Raw genomic sequence first — 18640 nt, 5'->3', positions numbered from 1 at the left:
TTTCCAGACTGAATTATCTTTAAATTATCTTTATTAACTAGACTATTAATACCATGTCCCCTCATTTCCATTGCTTGATTAGAAGTGCAGCTAATTGTAGGACTGCATAGAAATGTCATTGAGAATAGTATGTAACTGTTTAAAAAAATCATGGTTTTGATGACTAAGTACATCAGGAAATAGGTAGTATAAGTGAAAAAGGAAGGTTATATTTGTTTATTTTCTCTTTCTTTAAGCATGCTATCGGGTGTTAAGTATAAATAGGATGTAAAGGGAAAATAAATTCTAGTTAAAATCATTTTGCCCTGAAATCTCCAGTTCTCTGGATGCTAAAAGCCATAAATATTTTTGTTTCTCCTTACATTTGGGCTTCTGTCTCTGAGTGCCAAGGTTATGGGCCATTGTATTTAGTATTTTTCCTCAATTTTTCATGTATTTACTTTACAATTACATTTGAACCGTAAAAGAGAAAATCCAAAATTTCATAAAGGGGCCCAAAGTGGCATCAAGCAGACCCACTTCTTTTCTTCTAAACGCTCCAATGCCAATTTATGTTTTTAAAGGGTTCTGTGTAATTCTATGATTGCTTTGCCTTTTGTTTGTACAATTGTCCAACCTTTGAAAATTACCTAAGTTGTAAAAATGTTCCCTCCCTCCCATCCAGGGGTAATTAAAAATCCTGAAGAGGCCAATTCAACAGGGCCTCTAACGTAATAGAAACAAAAAGCAAAAAGATGAAAACAAAACAAACTGACGAAGGTATGTGGCCAGTGTCTCTCAGGAGTGGGGCCCTGGCTGCTACCTGGGGTTATGAAAGGCAGAGCCCCCAGCATGCAGTACAGTAGCGGGGAGATCTCACAGCCACGTCTTGCTTGCTCTAGCATGTCCGTGTCCAGCCTAGGTGTCGTGCCCTCCTCCGCCGCTCGGCTGTGTGCGCCTGGTTTTCCAAGTCCCCTCTGTCATAGCGGTCTGCACACTCCATTTTCCATGATAGGTTTTCAATCTCAGCCTCCAGTTGAGCCTGATGGTATTCAAACAGCTTCTTCCTGAGCCCAGCCTCCATGTAGTATACACATGGGTATGTGTATTGCAGGCTGTATTGACACTTGGCCAAGAGCTTGGCAGGGTTCTGTAGGTACTGCCCATCAATCTACGTCCCCAGATCATTCATGATCCTCTCCTGGATCTTCTCATGAATCTCCTGGTATGTGCTTCCAGCTGCAAGCTCTTGGTGTGGTTTTCCCACCTTTCAAAGTAGAACAAGTATTTCTTGAGGGCCTCCCTGGCTGGGCCTGCTGGCTCTGGTTGACAATGTTGGCGTTCTCCTTACACCTACTGCACTCAGAATCCTCGCTGCCGTGGGTCTTCCAGTCTCCTAGACACATCCAGCAGAAGCTGTATGGACACTTGGAACATTGCACGTGATTGCAACCTCTGTTCTTCTCAATGCAGATGTTGCACTTGGGACCGTCTTTAGTGTGAGCACTAATGTAGTTGGCTGTTTCAGAGTCATCGGCACACTTCCGGAGCCATTTCCAGATTGTGGCACAGTCTGTGGGGGCGGGATACATCTGATGACACTTGAAACAGAAGACCTCGTTGCTCTGATCGCACTGGACTTGGCGAGCTCTGGGCTCTGACACCTGGATGAGCCTAGGGCAGTCTGCACCAGGGCACAGCTGGAGTTGGCAATGACTGTCCACATAGTCCCTGAAGAGATAGCACCTGTATTTGTCTCTTAGCTCTTCATTGGGCAATAATGGAAACAAAGAGTCCTCTGGTGTTCAAAGTGGGCAGTCCTGAGCCATGCAAGAGACTCCCACACCCACCCCATCTTTGACAAGTACTGAGCAGTGGTGCTCCCAGCAGCTGCAGCAAAACTGGTGCTAGCAGACCAGCGAGAGTAGGTTTTCCCTCCACACAAACTGCATACACATTGCACAGTGGTGAGGGGATGGGCTGTGGGGACATGTTTCGATGGATCAGGCTGAACTTGAGCCTCAACGAGCAGCTGAGCCAAATTAGACTTGTATCTGTCCATTATCTCTGCAACTTGCAAGTAGAAATAACCAATAGAAATTTAGCAACTGAATGAGACACCTTTAGGACAGCCAAGCTGGTCATGTGCTCATTGAGAGCATCCTCAGACCCCTTGTAGGTCAAGCAGATGAACTCGTACTCCCTCAGGATCAAAGGCATCGGCCTCTGCTGCTCCACATTGTTGGCTACTCCCACAATAGCCCTCTATGTCCCCAGGGTCCTCGCCCTCTTCCTCTTCTTTGCAATTTGGGTCACAGTCCTCTTCATTACTGTCAGACCCCTGGCTATTCATGTCCACAGACATCTTAGCATCCAGCCAAGTTGCAAATCAGGAAAGCAGGATTTTTCCCCGCCCCCCCTCCCCCTAAACCTTACCACCTTCTCAACTGCATTAGTGTTTTTATCTTCTGTAATCCTTGAAGATCTTTCAGGAAGATGTTACCCAAATATTCTGTCATATAATTTACATCAGGAGCCGCCGCCCCACGGCTGCTGAGGCTGGGCGGGCCAGACCCGGTTGTGCCAGGCCAGAGGGCTCTCCCTGCTTCGCTTCTTGAATTCTTCCACTAACTATTTCAACTATGGGCAAGGCACTTCAGCTATTTGCACTTTAGTCTCATAAAACATGTGGATGGAAGGAATCCATGCAGTTTGTTCCAGGCTTTCATACCATTCTGGTTTCAGTTGTCTCAGGAAACAAAAATCACCTCCTGCCATGTTAGTTCCAAAAGGGTTTATGAACCCTCACCAGGGTGCAGGCACTATGCTCGGTGGCATCTGGGCTCTGCCTGCGAAGGTCTCAGGTCCTCCATGGAAAACAAGATCAAGTGCACAAGCCAGTGTGGCCAGCACAGAGATATCGGGCGAGGTGTGTGTGGACCAGGGACATCAGAGGGGCTCTGCCAGGAAGGGAAGACTTCACCGTGTCCCTGATTGTATGTTTTCTGCTTATTTATGCATTAAGAACATCCTGCCCCAGATGCTTCACAGTGCATTGAACTGCAAGTTAGATCACCTCATAGTTTCCCTAGTCTGGTGTATATGCCAGGAAGCTTTGTTGAGTTTCATGGCCACCGTCTAGCCGGCATGGCTCAGTGGTTGAGTGTCAACCCATGAACCAGGAAGTTATGGTTCGAATCCCAGTCAGGACACATGCCCCAGTTATAGGCTTGACACCCACTAGGGGAAATGCAGGAGGCAGCCAATCAATGGCTGTCTATCATCATTGATGTTTCTATCTCTCTCTACCTCTCCCTTCCTCTCTGAAATCAATAAAAATATATATATTAAAAAAAAAAAAAGACATGGCCACAATGCATCCAGTTTATGAGGACAATACTTGGTCTCTGAAAAGAGAGCCATGTGTTCCTCCAGGTTTGCAATGCAAGTCCCTAGGGGATCCTTCTACTGGAGACATATGCTCCTCCCCAAAGACAAGCTCTCTGAGCTAAGGCAGGGTGGATCATGCCCAGGGGCTGATGGAGGGGTTGCTGGTGATTGAATTAACTTCTGCTATCTTCTGGGCTGTGCAAAATAAGTCAAAAATAAAAGGTAGGCCTTAGATTCTCTCTCATTGTTTCTGCCTTGAAGCCTTTGTAATCGTTCTTAAGGTGGTTAAATTCCAGTTGTCTCTGGTTCAGGCATGATGCAATGCAATTTCCTCACAAGGGTGCTTTTCCACCCTGACCTCTTTGACGTCAGTAACAGTTTCCTGTTTATTTGAACTCCCTATTCACCCTGTAGCTGACTTCCTCGGAGAGCAATCACAATGCAAGGGCACTTATAAGAAATGCAGCACAGTGCCATTACTGAGGTGTCCTTCTTGTCCATAGCGGTTAATGGCACTTCACAGCTTTTGATACAGGGTTAGTTCATCTACAAAGAATTCCAAAACAATTCTTAGAACACGGGTAGATGAGTGTAGATGTGGCTCCCAGATTGACGTTGCTTTAAAGCAATAATTAGTCATTAACTTTTACTGCTGTTTCTAGTCTTTGAATTATTTCCAAAAGATAAGCTGCATCTACATTGTAATACATCTTTAAATGAGAGTTATATTTGTCAATTGTAGGAACTATGGATTCTTTCTGTAAACAGAATAGGCTTTCTCATTCTGTTGATAAAAGTGAACCAACTTTATAGAGGAGAATAGCTACTACAAAGAGTCTCACTGTGAAGTGCTTGTGGGGCAGCACAAGCTTTGCAATAATGATAATGAGTATGCGTATGAACTCCTGAAATAGAGAATATGAATTATAATCTGATCTCAGAAAATTAGAAAACTTTCTGGAACTGAAACTTGGTTAACGTATTTTCGTTATAAAATCTAGTTTTGTAACCCTTTGCTTAGCTCTCACTTCCCAGAAGGAAAGTCCTCCTCACTAGGTCAAGGTCATGACCAAGTGTTACAAGGAAATGCCCCTTCGCCCCAGCCACTGGCCTAGGCGTCCTCCTGGTATTTTGAACCCTGTAGATTCCTGTCTCACACTGAGTTGGCAGGGGTGCCGCAGCTGCTGTTCCTGCTGTTATTTTATTCCTCTTTACTTGCCCATCAGGGAGCTCCCTGAGCGAGGCACCATCCCAGCCTCAAGGTTGTGGGCAGCTCACTGCTGTGTGGGCTGCAGCCCTTCCAAGGGCCCAGAGCCCCAGGAGCAAGTGGCTGTGGCAGCTGAAGGGACAGTGGAGGTGGAAATGATGAAGAAGAAGGTGGTAATAATAATTGCTAGCATTTATGGAGCACTTTCTGTATGCCAGGCACTGTTTGAGACTCTTAGCTTAAGTCATTTCATCCTCATACACCTGTCCGTCATCTTATTATCCCCATTTTGCAAATGAGAGTTTTGAGAGAGAGAAAATAACTACAGCTCAGCGGGAGCTGCTTTCACATCTCAGGCATCCTGGCTCCGGAGCGCAGCCCTCACCACTGGGCTGAGCTGCCTCTTCTAACACCAGGACTCAGGCGCTGGGCACAAGGTCTCCAGGAGGTAGCTTTAGTCCCTGTGTGTGATGTAGAAATGACAATGGCTTCTGTTTGCTGAGATTCTCTTCTGGGCCCCGTGCTGTGCGAGGCGCTTTGCTTCTGGTTTAATCCTCTCACCATCTCCGTGATATGTTATTACCTCCAATTTATAAATAAGGAAACCTCCTGCCCCTTAATAATTGGTGTGTGTTGCAGTTAAAATTCTCCTGGTAGCAAGTAACAGAAAGCAACTTCACTGGAGTCATTCAATGAAGGGAGAGCTGATAATAATGACTTAAGGATAAAGGGGAGGTCTCCTGGAACACAAGGGCAGAAATTGGCCAGGTCTCTCCAGGGATCTGAAATGCGAAGACATAAGGAACCCAGGTTTTCCTGCTCAGCTCACTCCTGCTGCCCGGTTGCTTGTCTCTGCCTCACGCTGTGTTTCTTTTTCATTCTCCTCATCCATCTGTTCATTCATTCATCAGGATTTCACCACTTTGATATAGATTAGATACACAGACATCTCACATGCTCACACCACAAAGTCAGCCTCAGTTCCAATTCATGTTTCCTCATTTCCTGCCTAAACTAAAACATCTCCGTTCCAACTTTCCGGGAAAGGGACTGTGGGAAAGCCCAGCTTGGTCCAGTTTGCAGGGATCAGTGAGCTGAACAGTCACCTCCAAAGGTGTCTACCACAGTGACCCGAGGGGAGCTCCTCTCTGGCTCCTGCTCACCCGCTGGTCACCCTCCTGAGGCAATGTCACCCTGTCGCAGGTACCATCTTAACACATCACTGTCATCCACCCAGCCCGTTAGTCTCGAACTTTTCTTCATGCCAGTGCCCATCAGTTTGACCTCTTAAGCAGCCATCCTTCTGGCTTTAGGAGTGCACACCGCTTATCCTGACAGCCACTATCAGTTCAGGGGATATTTTTAGCCCCTTTGGCCTGGCAAATGAACAGTCCTGCCCTGATAACAGCCGGGGCAGACGGCCCAGGCTGCAGAAGGTTAATGGAGCCAGGCAGGCGATGACAGGAGTTCCATTATTAACTGGGCACCAGCTCCTTGGCTTCCTGTAACTCACACCAGCAGGGCGAGGGACCAAGGGATGTCTGAGTTGCTTTTATTCCCCCAGGTGTTCTTCACCTGTCTTAATGATTTGCTTTTGTATTTGGTTGAATCAGGGACAGAAGAGAGGGAGGGACAGACCAAGGGCGGGGCCACCTGGCTTTAGAACTAAGGTGAAGCCAGTCTCCGGGACCTTAGGTTTCTCCCAGGCAGGGGAGGGCCAAATTGACTTTAGAGTGGCCGGAGGCCTCAGGGAAACTGAGCAGATGTCCAGGCCCAGATTCTGGGAAAGGGACTTTGGAAACACTGGGATGGCTGTCTACACAGGCTTAGCTATCTGCATAGATTCAATGTAAAAGCAGCCGCCTTTGCTATGGCTGCCCAGTGTGGGATTTGGGAGTTCTTCCCTGCCCAGAAGTGAGGCATGACAGTCTTAACCCACACTGCCCTGCCTCCCTCCCCGGAGGGAGCCCAGAAGGCTTCCTGCAGTTGCTTCACAGTTGGGTTTGTGGAGCACGACCGAGTGTGTGTCAGGTACTCAGTGAGACCCGCTCCTGAACAGCACAGGGAGGGAGTGGAGCTGGAGGCGGGGTTATGCTCCTCTGGGGACTCCACACACAGGCCTCTGCCTCCTAAGGGGCTGGCGCCACCTGGGAAAGGTTTCCTTCAGGCCCCTGGAGCTCATGTGGAGGAGGAACATGCAGCTGGAGTGACTTTTTTTTTTTTAGATTTTGAAAAACATATCTTTATTAATTTCAGAGAGGAAGAGAGAAGGAGGGAGAGATAGAAACATCCATGATGAGAATCATTGATCAGCTGCCTTCTGCACGCTCCCTACTGGGTATTGAGCCCAAAACCTGGGCATGTGCCCTTAACCGGAATCTAACCTGGGACCCTTCAATCCACAGGTCAACACTCTATCCACTGAGCCAAACCGGCTAGGGCCGGAGTGACTTGTTTTTGTAGTTGATGCTGTTTTATTTCATGTGGCAGGGAGGTGGGTTCTAACACCTACTGGAGCCCTTTCCAAGCCAAACCCCATAGCTGTCACCTGTTTTAGCTCAGACACCGGGCCTGTAATTATGATAGAGACCAATAGCTGAGTGACCATGTGTTCATAGGACTGAGTCCTGCAGTTCTCAGCTGTGGAGACCTGGAGAGGGGGTGACTAGAAGCAGCCTAACCAGCCTTTTGCTTTTTCTACCAACACTTGATTACGAAAGGAGCCGTATGTGGTACAGGGATGCCCCAGGCCCACAGCCTCAGCCCTGGGAGATTGCTCTCTTTGCAGTCACGACATCCTGACCCACACCTGACACTACTTTACCTGTTCATTCACCGAGATTCCTGCCCCCTCCATCCGCGCTCCAGCCTAACTTGTGCTTCCTCATCCTTCAAGCTGGAGACTTGGCTCCTCTTAGCAGCCTTCCCTAAGTCCCACCCCTGGCTGCTCAGCTGTCCCTTCTATGTCCAGGTGACACCCTATGCCCCCTGTGCTTAGCACCCTGCGGTGTGTGCTCTGTCTACATGTCTGTGAGCTTCCTGAGAAGCGTGGGATCTCATTCCTTTTACAACACTTGGTTCCCACCCGGAGTCTGGCAGAGTGAGTGCTTAGAAAATGTCCCTTCTTGTTGAGAACCTCAAAGGAAGCAGAAAGGATCTCTGAAAGCCTCCAGTAAGCCTGCAGACTAGAGCTCAGACCCTGGCTCCCAGCAGAGGCTGGGAACAAACCAGAGCCAGTTCGGTCTCTCTCTGCTTGTCGTTCCAACAAGACTGGCGTTGTGCGCGAATGGAGGGGGCAAGGATCACAGTGAATTCAGGCATCAGAAAGACGGCTGAGGGAGAAGGTGGTCAATAGTGGCCCCGGTAGTGGGCAGCAAGGGAGTGAAGGCCCCTCAGTCTGTATCTGCTTTCCGACGGCCCCTGCCCAGTCACTGCTCTCTAAGACCACCTCGAACTACCCCTTCAATGTCCCAGTTTTCATCCTTCAGATGAAAATTAGAAAACCATGGAGGAAGTCCACGTGGCTTTGGTTTGTTTCTAATTGTAAAAGTAATTCACACTTAACATAGAAATTTTTAGAGATACTGAAAAGAATAAGAAGGAAAAAATGTCATCCCACATCCCATAATTGAGAGCTGACTTTTGTCACTATCTAGACATCCTCTCTGTGCACATCTGCATCTTTGACTATAACTGAAATCATTCACATTTATGATCTTTTTTTTTTACTGAAAACATCTTCATCATCACAGTCACCGCACAACAGCCACTACTATTTGTTGCACGCTTTCTAGATGCCTCACCTGAGGATATGCTTAATGACATTTTATATCTTTTAAATATATTTTAATTGATTTCAGAGAGAAGAAGGGAGAGGGAAGGTTAGAAACATCAATGATGAGAGAGAATCATCGATCAGCTGCCTCCTGCAAACCCCCTACTGGGGCTGAAGTTCGAAACCTGGGCATGTGCCCTGACCCAGATTTGAACCATAACCTCCTGGTTCATGGGCTCATCCTCAACCACTGAGCAACACTGGCCAGGCAATGACATTATATTTCTGATAACGGCCCCTATCTCACTTCACTCATCACCATTGCCACCACCCATTGATGAGTGGGCCTTCTTTGCAACAGGCTGGGGATTTTGGGTATTTGTCTCCTCTGCACAAGAAATGTCAGAGAAATTGCTGCCAGATTTTAACTGCCTCTGTAGCAGACATTTTAAGTAAGACAAAGGGTTTAAATAAACAAGGGTTGCTACACAGCAAAAACATTTGGCTAGGTGATAAACATGTTTTTATTTCTCTACCTTGTGACATTATCTTAGGTCTGTGAGAGGATGGACCATTACTTTTCGTTAAATATTATATCTCAGCTGGCTTGTTTCCACTTCCTGCTTACTTAGAGTTCCATGTAGCCCGCGGGCTGTGAGTTGTATCCACTGTTCTAGGTGGCGCCAGACAAGAGGTGAGAAATGAGACTGAAGGGGAGGAAACCCGGATTTTCACATTCTAAAGCATATGACCTCCTTGCTGTGCATCACCTCCCCCCAACCCCCACCCCACCCCAACCCCATTATCTGAGAACCTGCCTATAGGGCTGGGGGCGGAGCCTGAGAAAGAAGAGATGAGCAGGATTGGAAGACAGTATTTCCTTCTCCCAGATCTGGAGTTTAGACCAGGGTCTGGCTTTTCAAACTTGAGATAGGAGAATGATTGGGGAGTGGAGGGGCGGGGCGGAGGGGGGGGCGGGGAGACTAGAAATGGATGGCATTTCCCTTGGAATGCCCTCATCGTTTCTATGCCTGCTGCCCTAGCAATTCTGGGCCAGTACAGACTACCAGAATAGCCACTTACCTACTGACCCCATTCCAGTAATCAGGTATTTCTGGTTATTGGAATTCACATGACTGCCAGTAACAGCCACGAAAGAACTGAACAGGCTGGTTAGCAAAAATGTCATAGGGGCCCAGCTGGTGTGGCTCAGTAGTTGAGCACTGGCCTATGAACCAGGAGGTCAGGGTTCAAGATTCCCTGCCCGTCAGGGCACATGCCTGGGTTGCAGGCTCCATCCGTAGCTGGGGGGGCGCGTGCAGGAAGCAGCTGATCAATGATTCTCTCTCATCACGGATGTTTCTCTCTCTCCCTCTCCCTTCCTCTCTGAAATCAATAAAAATGTATTTTTTTAAAATGCCATGAGGGTGGTTCCGGGCCGCTCATCCTCGCCCCCACCTTGGCCGCCCTCCAAAGGAACACAACATCAGCATAACCGCCAGTGTGGATGCGGCCCTCAGATGTGTCTCAGTCGGACACTTTCCCTCTCCACCCCATCGCCGACCCGCTCGTCCCACCTGAGCCCTCCCCAGGCAACAAACATGGAATACCACTGCACTCCCAATCTCATCCCACCCAACTCTGCCTCTCACTCCTGTCAGTCACACCCAAATGACAGCCCTTCGCTTAGTCAGACAGCTTGCTGTATTTAGTTGTCTGTTGGCTTATATTGGCCAACCTTAAGAGTTGTTGTGTTTTTCAATGGAATACTATGCTGCTGTAAAAAAGAAGGAGTTCTTACCATTTGCAACAGCATGGATAGAACTGGAGAGCATTATGCTAAGTGAAATAAGCCAGTCAGTGAACGAAAAATACCACATGAGCTCACTCATTTACGGGTAATAAGACCATTATAAACTGATGAACAAAAATAGATACAGAGGCAGAGCAGCATCGAACAGACTGTCAAACTACAGCAGGGAGTGGGTAAGAGATCAACCAAAGGACTTGTATGCATGCATATAAGCATAACCAATGGACACAAGACACTGGGGGGGGAGGGGAGGTCGGGGGAAGGTCAAGGGGGAAAAAAAGGAGACATATGTACTACTCTTCATAATACTTTAAGCAATAAAAAAAAAAACTTGTGTTTTTGCTGTTTGGTTTTTGTTTTTGTGGGTGTGGATCCTGTCACTCCCTCTCACTCTTAAATTCTTGCTTGTCCTGACCATAGAGAGATGTTTTTTAGATACAGAGGACTGTCACCACCCCCTTCTAATCAAGGTCTTAAAATCAGGACTAGGAGGTGGGAAAATGTAATGTCTTCTCATCAGGATGGGCCTGATTAAACTAGTGATGAATAGGTGTGCGAGAACACGCTATCTTTGCTTACAGCTCAGCTATAACACTCAGAGCAAAGCTGACAGCACTAAAAACTACAAATGAAGATGGGTTCTTTGTGTACACATCCTCTCTGAGTTGGTAAAATACCAATTTCTTTACAAAATGACATCCCACCTCCCTCCTACCTCAGAGGAGGCTGGTCATCAGCCCCTGATGGTGCTCATCCTGCAGGTCTTATATGCTACTAGCTCAGAGAGACCTCCCCTGACCCCAAGCAGATGACCGATCTCATGGCTTCCTCCACAGGATTTACCAGGATTTGTAAATTTGCTTGTTTATATGACTTTTGGGTTTGCTGTTGTTTTAAGGAATGTGTGTCTCTCACACCATACTCTGTATGGGCAGAGGCTGTGTCTGTGTTTTGCCTGTTTACTCTGTTGGGTTCCCAGCGCCTAATTTAACACTGGCTAACCTGGGACTCATAAATGTTAGTGGGAGGGAGTGAGGAAATGGATCTTAGAGCTTCCAGAAACCAGGTGTTTAACACTGTCAGCCTCGGAGACATCACTTTGTAATTGAGACTTAAACATTTCTTCCATCGAGCTGTCTTAATTTCCCAGCCCTTGATCACACCATTTGCACAGTGCTTAGTACACAGTATTTATTGGTCATTTTTTAAGGAGCCCATTTCACCTGCTGGGTTGAGAGCTCCTGCCAGTGGAGACGGCATCTCCTTGTCTACATTCCCACTCCTGACTCAGGAATCTTCTGATGGACTGAATGGGATTTCTAATGTTGGGGATCACTCTGAGGCTGTGGTTAGACTACTGTTTGGCTGATTTGTCCCAAGCATTTTCCTTTTTCTGTGGTTGTTCTCTGCCCAGGAGTGATGACTAAAGCACTGTTAGATGTCCCTTACTTCCTGTGATTAAACCTGAATGTTCCAGGCGAAAGGCATGTACTTTGCAACTTATGGTGCTCTCTTCCAGCTCATAAAACCCTATGATTTGGGTAGAGATAGCATCAGTGTCCTCGCTTTAATAAAGGCCCAAATAATTAAGCTCAGGGTTGCATGGCATTTAAGGTACAGAGCGAGAACTAGAACGAAAGGCTTCGGCTATCTTCTCTACTTTTCATTTAATGTAGACATTGAAGGCTGTGTGGAATTACTTAAAGGAGACCCTGGTCGTACTCCCTACCTCCTCCCAGGGATCTAATCCTAGCCGACCCAGTCTGCTTTCCCCAGAGCCCCTGTCAGGACGTTGCATTGAGTACCTCCATCTGACAGCCTCTTCTCCCCAGGCCGCTGCCCAAGGTAATTGATGCTGATGGGATCCTCTCTTGTGCTTGTATCCAGGATCGGCTGTTCTTCGTGATGGAATTTGTGAATGGGGGCGACTTGATGTTCCACATCCAGAAGTCTCGTCGTTTTGATGAAGCACGAGCTCGTTTCTATGCTGCAGAAATCATTTCGGCGCTCATGTTCCTACACGAGAAAGGCATCATCTACAGGTGAGTTCTGATTGCTTGTAACTCATAGCCTGTTCCCTCCCCTGGCTTAACCCAGCCTTCCATTTCTCATGATACTGAAATCTTTGGGGAATTAAATTCACAAAGGTTTGAGTGTCCATTAGAATAAACAAATAATGTAGTGATCAACATTGCCTGTAGAGTAAAACTTGTCCCCATGTGGTGTGTGTAAAGTAGGCTGGGAAGAGACTACTCATGAGTTCGCTCAGCTGGGGTTTGCTAACGGCCTGGTATAGCCAAATTCTGCAAGGTGCTGAACACATTGTTGCTCTCTCTTTTTTTCTTCTTTAATGTTGGAAATTATTGGTTCCATTAAAAAAATTCCTGCCTAAACAGACAGGTGTGATCACTGTTGTCCCTGAGTTGATGAGAATCCCAGTCAGATAAGGTGGCGGCTCACCAGCTGAGCCTCTGAGAGGTGAACTATTGATGCACAATGTCCCGTTTGATGATATTTCTCATTTGGAGCCTCCTCCCAAATATTATTTGACTCCATTTCACAGCACACAATCCTTTGATCATAATACAACGTACATTGAAAGGGCTTGAAATCTGGTTGCTGTTGTTAGAGCTCAAGGAATATCAGATGACACTTTAATCAGACAGAAGAAGGTTAGGTAAAGTGGGAATGTAATCGTGGATTTCAGACAGTCGTTAGTCTTAAATGTCCCTCTTTTCCCTGTTGCCACCATCCCTCTACTCTTTAAATCACTTTATAACTTAATTGCCATGTATACTCTTTATTTTCTCTTGAGATGCTGTCTCTTGAGAAAAATTCTCATAGGAGGAGAATGAATGTCGACGAAGAACTTCCAGGTTGAATCTTGCTACTTGTTAGCTTTGCTATGTGCTGTTCCCTTTGCGAACTCATGACAGAATTGGCATCGTTATCAAAGTGCAAGAGAACTCTAGCCACAGGGCATTTTCTTAAATACCCCACGAGTCAGCAGAGGAGGGGAGGAGGGAGACTAGTGAAGATTGGAGCAGGATGCTGATGATGCCAGAAAGACGTGGGAAAGTGACAGAGGGAAACAGGCTCACTACAGCAATGTCTCCTCAGCTAGATGTAGCCACGCCCCAGCAGTGAGGTAGAGAAGGGGGTGCAGAGCAGGAGCCAGGCCGCATGACCCGCACAGGGACTAACTATCCTCGAAGGTCCTCAGGAATCTCCACTCATTCTCGAGTCAGGGAGCTGCCCAGGTGACTGTAGACAGCGGCGCTGTGAGCTTTCTTAACCAGGCATGGTGTTCCCCTGGGGGCTCTACCATGGAATTTCCCGTCACAGTGTCCTGCCCAGCCCATGGTTGGCAGTGGTTACCGACTGATACAGTCTCTGATGGCAGAGGGAGGTCAGAGTCCTTCCTGATGCTGCTGTCAGATTCTGGGCCCTGAGCTCATTTTTGTTCTCCTGTCCATGGCTCATCCACCCACTTCTGCTTTGTTTAACCCAGAGAGAGCCTTACGCACATTTAATTTTTAAGAACAGTGACTTCCCTACTAGGTAGGGTCTTCTGTTATAAATCATCATCATCATAACAATGGCAATAGCAGCTAAACTGAGCTCTTGTTACAGGCTCAGCACTTTGTCTGCATTTCTCCCGGGATCCTTCTAACAGCATTATTATATAACAGTAACATTGTTCATGTTATTTAGATGAATAACTGTGTCTTAGAAAGCCTTAATAACCAGATCACTACCTGGTAGTGAAGCCAGAATTCAAAACTAAGTTTTTAAACACTGAGCTGCACTATCTCCTGGGGAGAGACTTATATTCTAGGAGTACCACTAAAGCGTGGCTTCTTATAACCCTCCTGGTGATCCAGAACTTTATTCATGAAAATGAGGCATAGCGGGTATCTTAGCCCACTTGGGCTGCTATAAGAAATACCATGGACTGGGTGGTTTATAAACAACAGAAATTTACTTCTCACAGTTCTGGAGGCTGAAAGTCTAAGATCAAGGTGCCAGCCTTGATTCGGCATCTGGTGATGGCGATTGGGTACTAATTCTATATATGAGGGCTCCACCCTCATGGCTTAAACACCTCTCAAAGGCCCACCTTCTAATACCATCTCTTTGGGGTTTGTATTTCAACACATGAATGTTTTGGCGTTGGGGTGCTGGAGGGGAAACATTTAGACCCCAGCAGCGGAGAGAAGCAGTAAGGTCTAAATTCATTTTTTTGAATACTCAGGCGCTTTTCTTAAGCACCATGTTACATGGCCGAGAGGCAGCAAGCTTGGGTTCCTGTGTAGGATGTGCCCGCCTCTGCATCTGCTTGTTTCATGTGTCCCGAAATGTGGAGGATGGGCATTGATTTGATGTGGTTTCTGGTAAAGCGGTATCAGCCGCATCTTGAGTTTTGTTTCAGTTCTTGGTATCCGTGGTTCAATTCTGAGAATTTATTTTAGTTTGCTCTTTGTCTTCAATCCCACGCGCAGGTTCTAGCTGTGATGGTTGACTGAAGGGAGCACGTTGCGTGAGGATAGATGCAAATGCTATTTTTATCCTATGGATTTATTTCACAGGATAGTTGAATTCCATTCAAGGTACTGGCCTGAGAGTGAGTCTTAAGGCTAAGTCTTTGAAAGCCCTTGGACTTCCCACACTGTACAGAGCGCATTGGAATCATAGAAGGTGTGCATTTATCCAGAAAGCACAGTGAGAAACTTGGGAGCACAAAACAGCCTCATGTATCGTACATGTCCCAAGATGGCCTTTATTGGAGTTTAAATGATCTTTCTGTATTGGATGATATTTCTGACCTGTCCAAATGGAGTTGTTGTTGTTATTTGTTTGTTTGTTTGCGAGGTCTTCCTCTCTCTCTTTTTTTTTTTTTTTGTAGAGGTTTATTTTCCAGCAAATATAAAGATGGCACCATCTGCAAGCTATTGCCCCGCAGGACTTTAGAAGATAGGACCTTAGGTTCCCTCTGACATGACTTTCTTCTCTCTCTTAGCTGACTGTGCCTGTGGGAGAGGAGACAGGCCAATTACATTTCTGTGCTTTTCCGCTTGTGTCCTGACCCAGATTCTCAGTGTGTTCACTTGCATTTCATGAAGGAACAGAAACCCAGTTCCCAGGAGATACAGCAAGAGAAAGGTCTGCCGCATTGCCTTAGGTTGGAAAGTCTGGAGCCGGCCATAGGCAAGAAGAGAAGGCTGGGAAGTAAGGAGTCAGTGAGTGACTTTGCTAAGGGAAAAAGGACTGTTCATCCCCTGTCCTGGGCTTGTTGGCTGTCTGAGAGCCCAGATCGTGTTCATGAATAATTTCACATGGGCATTGACTTTTTTCCAGAGTCAAACCTGACAGAAAAGTTAGGGAAACAAAGGGGCATGCATCCCATTGGCCAGCGTAATGGGCACTATTTTCTGTCATGTTTCATGAGCTGTATTCAAGGGGAATTCAGCCACCATTGACATTTCAACCCAAACTCCTGGCGCCAGCCAGCTCACATTGGATTTGCTTTTGTTGGCAAAGCGTGGACTGTATCTCAGACATGTTGAGTGGGGAAGATGTTACAGAAGAGCACAGTTTGTTTTTATTCTTCCTCACCATGTTTCACTTGAACATACACCACTTTTCAACACAGTTTTCAACTCATGGGTCTGACCACTTTGGGCCATATGCAGTTCTTGCATGCTGGATTCTTGAGTACATGATAACCAATATTTAGTCTTAAAGCCTGTCAATGTAGGAAACATCCAAACCTGTAGAGGATTTTTATGAATTTATTTGAGCCAAACTGACAATTATTGGGAAGCAAAATCTCACAGATTAAGAAAATGCTCTGGAGAATGGCAGTTTTACAGCTTATTTTATATACTAGCATAAAAGGAGGAGATGTAAGGAGGGTTACATGAAATCCATTGGTGGTAGATTAGGAAGGTGGGAGAAAGCAAAGTAGGGAAATCTCTGGGATTGGATAAAAAGTAAAATGAGACATCAGTGGGCTAAAGTTAACAATTTACAACACATAGAGATGGTATTCCAGAAACAAGATAACAATGAAGGGTGTTCTGGTGTGGTGAGTGTACCCTGAGAGGTCTGGAAAAGGAGGCTGACTTTACAAAGATATGTTATCCTAGATGCAAAAGATAACAGACTTCCTTAAGATAAAGATTGCACTTTGTCTAGGAAGCTACAGGCCTAGGGTGTAACTACCAGCCACGATCTTCATCTGCTTTTATGAATGTTTATGTTCAGAGAATTCTCTATGGTTACTTTCGGTCTCTGGGTGTGTAAGGCCCTCACCATGTGGCCCCCCCTGAGTTTGTTAGGTTTAGGCTGTGACCCCTTTTTCATCCACAAGCTCCAAGTGCTTACTGTGGGAATTTGCTCTAATTTTTTCCATGTGGAATTGGCCCACAGCCTCTGACTGCTAGACCTGACATATTGTCTTGTACCCATATACCTTTGCAGCATAGTACTTTTAAAGAAAATCACCTTTGAAATTTCTTCCAATTGAGAGAACAATCTCCACTTAATTTGACTTTTTTTAAAATTCAGAATTTGGTAAGATTTGCAGTATCCCTCCAAGATAAGCTATGTTAAGCTCGGCTTTAAACATAACTGTTGGATCTGCATGAATATACCAATCTCTAATATAATCTGACTCTTATTTCTCAAAATTATCATAAAGGACCATCAGCTGCTTTGCTGATTCCAGATACCCGTGTGTTCTGAAGTTAGCTGAGCATCCCTTTGCTCAGAGAGCCCACTGTGAGGCCATCCCTGTGAGCATTGCTTTCATGTCCAGGATTCACAAGTCATCTGTTTCCAAATCAACTTGCATGTTGGTTCAGTGATGAATATCCCATGCTGTGTTATTGTTTTCTGATATCTTCCTCTCCCCCTCTTGAAAACTGTGGCAATACCTTTCTGATTCCCATCTCCGGGCATCTTTCTTATTCCTCTTTCTTATCAGCAGACTTTCAGAGTCCCCAAATGTCTTTCTGTGAACGTGGAATTTTTTACTCTTACTGTTACCTCACCTATTTTGGAATTCAATTCCATTTATTCTACTCATTCTAGTGAGAAAAGTCTTATTTTTAGATGAAGATGAAAGTCAAATAAAGGAGCTCAGTTTCCCTTTGCCATCTGAGAACATTAGTCCTGCTTCGAGAACTGGGTCTGCTCTTCCTTGATCTGAAAAGATTTGTCATTTTCATATAACAGAGATGACATGCTAGCTGTGGGATTCTCAGTACCTTACACTTTCACATCGGATTTTGACTGTGAGCCCTTACCTTACCCAGGTTATTACTGGGACTCTGAACATTTTAGTCATAATCCTGTCTCCCTTCCTCTTTTTTAAAAAATTAAAATAAAATTTTAATTGATTTTTAGAGAGAGGAAGAGAGGGGGGCAACATCCATCGGCTGCCTCGGGGATCAAACTTGACACCCTTTGGTGTACAGGACGACATTCCAACCGAGACACACTGGCCAGGTCCTGTCTCCCTTCTTAGCTTGCCATGCCTGCTGTGCCACATCGTGGCCTCATCCAGTGCCTGTTCTTTCACTGTCACCAGAAAGTGACTTCAGTTCTTCACTCCTAAGATCCTTTTTCAAGGATGTGAGGGACAGCTCAGAGGCTTTCTAGCTTATTAGCATAGCTGTCCATCCCCCCAAAATGAACCTCATTTGGCCACTTTTCTTCTTCCTTATACAACCTTTGGAGATATTTTACAAATATTTATTGAGTGCCGACTCTCAGCCAAGGACATGGACATGATGATGAGCAAAAACAAAAATGCTCCCTTGTGGAGAGTATGGTCTTGTGAGGAAGAAAGACATCATCCCAATAATCATACCAATAGAAAATTCCAACTGTCCAGAGGAGGAATGCATTGCCATGAGTGAGAACCTCTAATAGTGTGATTTGATCTGATTGTGACTCTTGAGCTGAGGTAACTAGTGAAGAGGGAAGGAAAGAGCATTCAAGATAAGGAATAACAAATACAGGAGGGAGCATGGCAAGTTCAAGGGCTTTTAAAGAAGCCTATTGTAGTTGGAGACTAGACGCATATCTTCCCAAGATTGGCATTTCATTATCCTAGTGTTTCCATTGTTATCAAGACTTTATTGGGTACTCCTTATAAATATTTATTTAAAAGTTAGGTCAGCCTGGTCATGTTGCCAATCCCTGGGCGAGCTATCCATTCACAGTGAGTTCCTATGTCCAGTTCCCCATGTTTATCTTCAACAATGGAATTATAAAATATTAGAGTCAGCTGAGACCTCCAAGAGTACTTACTAGTAGTGCAAAGTTCTCCTTTACAGATGAGGGAACCAAGTCAGAAACATTCCGACAGTGATTGGCTTCTTAGAATGAATGTTTTCCTAAGATGATTCACAATTTGTTTTTCATCTCCAGGAAAAAAAAAATCACCATTAGAAAATTTTGTTTCAAT

General features: G+C 45.7%; 1 protein-coding gene and 1 pseudogene across 2 annotated transcripts in view; one reads left to right on the top strand and one right to left on the bottom strand.

Moving 5' to 3' along the window:
* The window catches only part of PRKCH (protein kinase C eta), a 221217-nt gene that overhangs the window by 147058 nt on the left and 55519 nt on the right, over positions 1 to 18640 (top strand). Inside the window, exon 10 of the mRNA XM_081090391.1 lies at positions 12052 to 12206. Within this exon, the coding sequence (XP_080946517.1) occupies positions 12052 to 12206 (155 nt within the window). The remainder of the gene's footprint in view (positions 1 to 12051; positions 12207 to 18640) is intronic.
* Positions 878 to 2344, bottom strand: LOC308526718 (E3 ubiquitin-protein ligase ARIH2-like; annotated as a pseudogene). The gene has a single exon. The product of its transcript is annotated as an E3 ubiquitin-protein ligase ARIH2-like (transcript).

The sequence above is a fragment of the Myotis nattereri genome, assembly GCF_964212035.1.
Source record: "Myotis nattereri genome assembly, chromosome: 1".
Classification (NCBI taxonomy): domain Eukaryota; kingdom Metazoa; phylum Chordata; class Mammalia; order Chiroptera; family Vespertilionidae; genus Myotis; species Myotis nattereri.
Note: the sequence above shows the minus strand (reverse complement) of the source record. Positions and strands in the feature narration are given on the sequence as shown.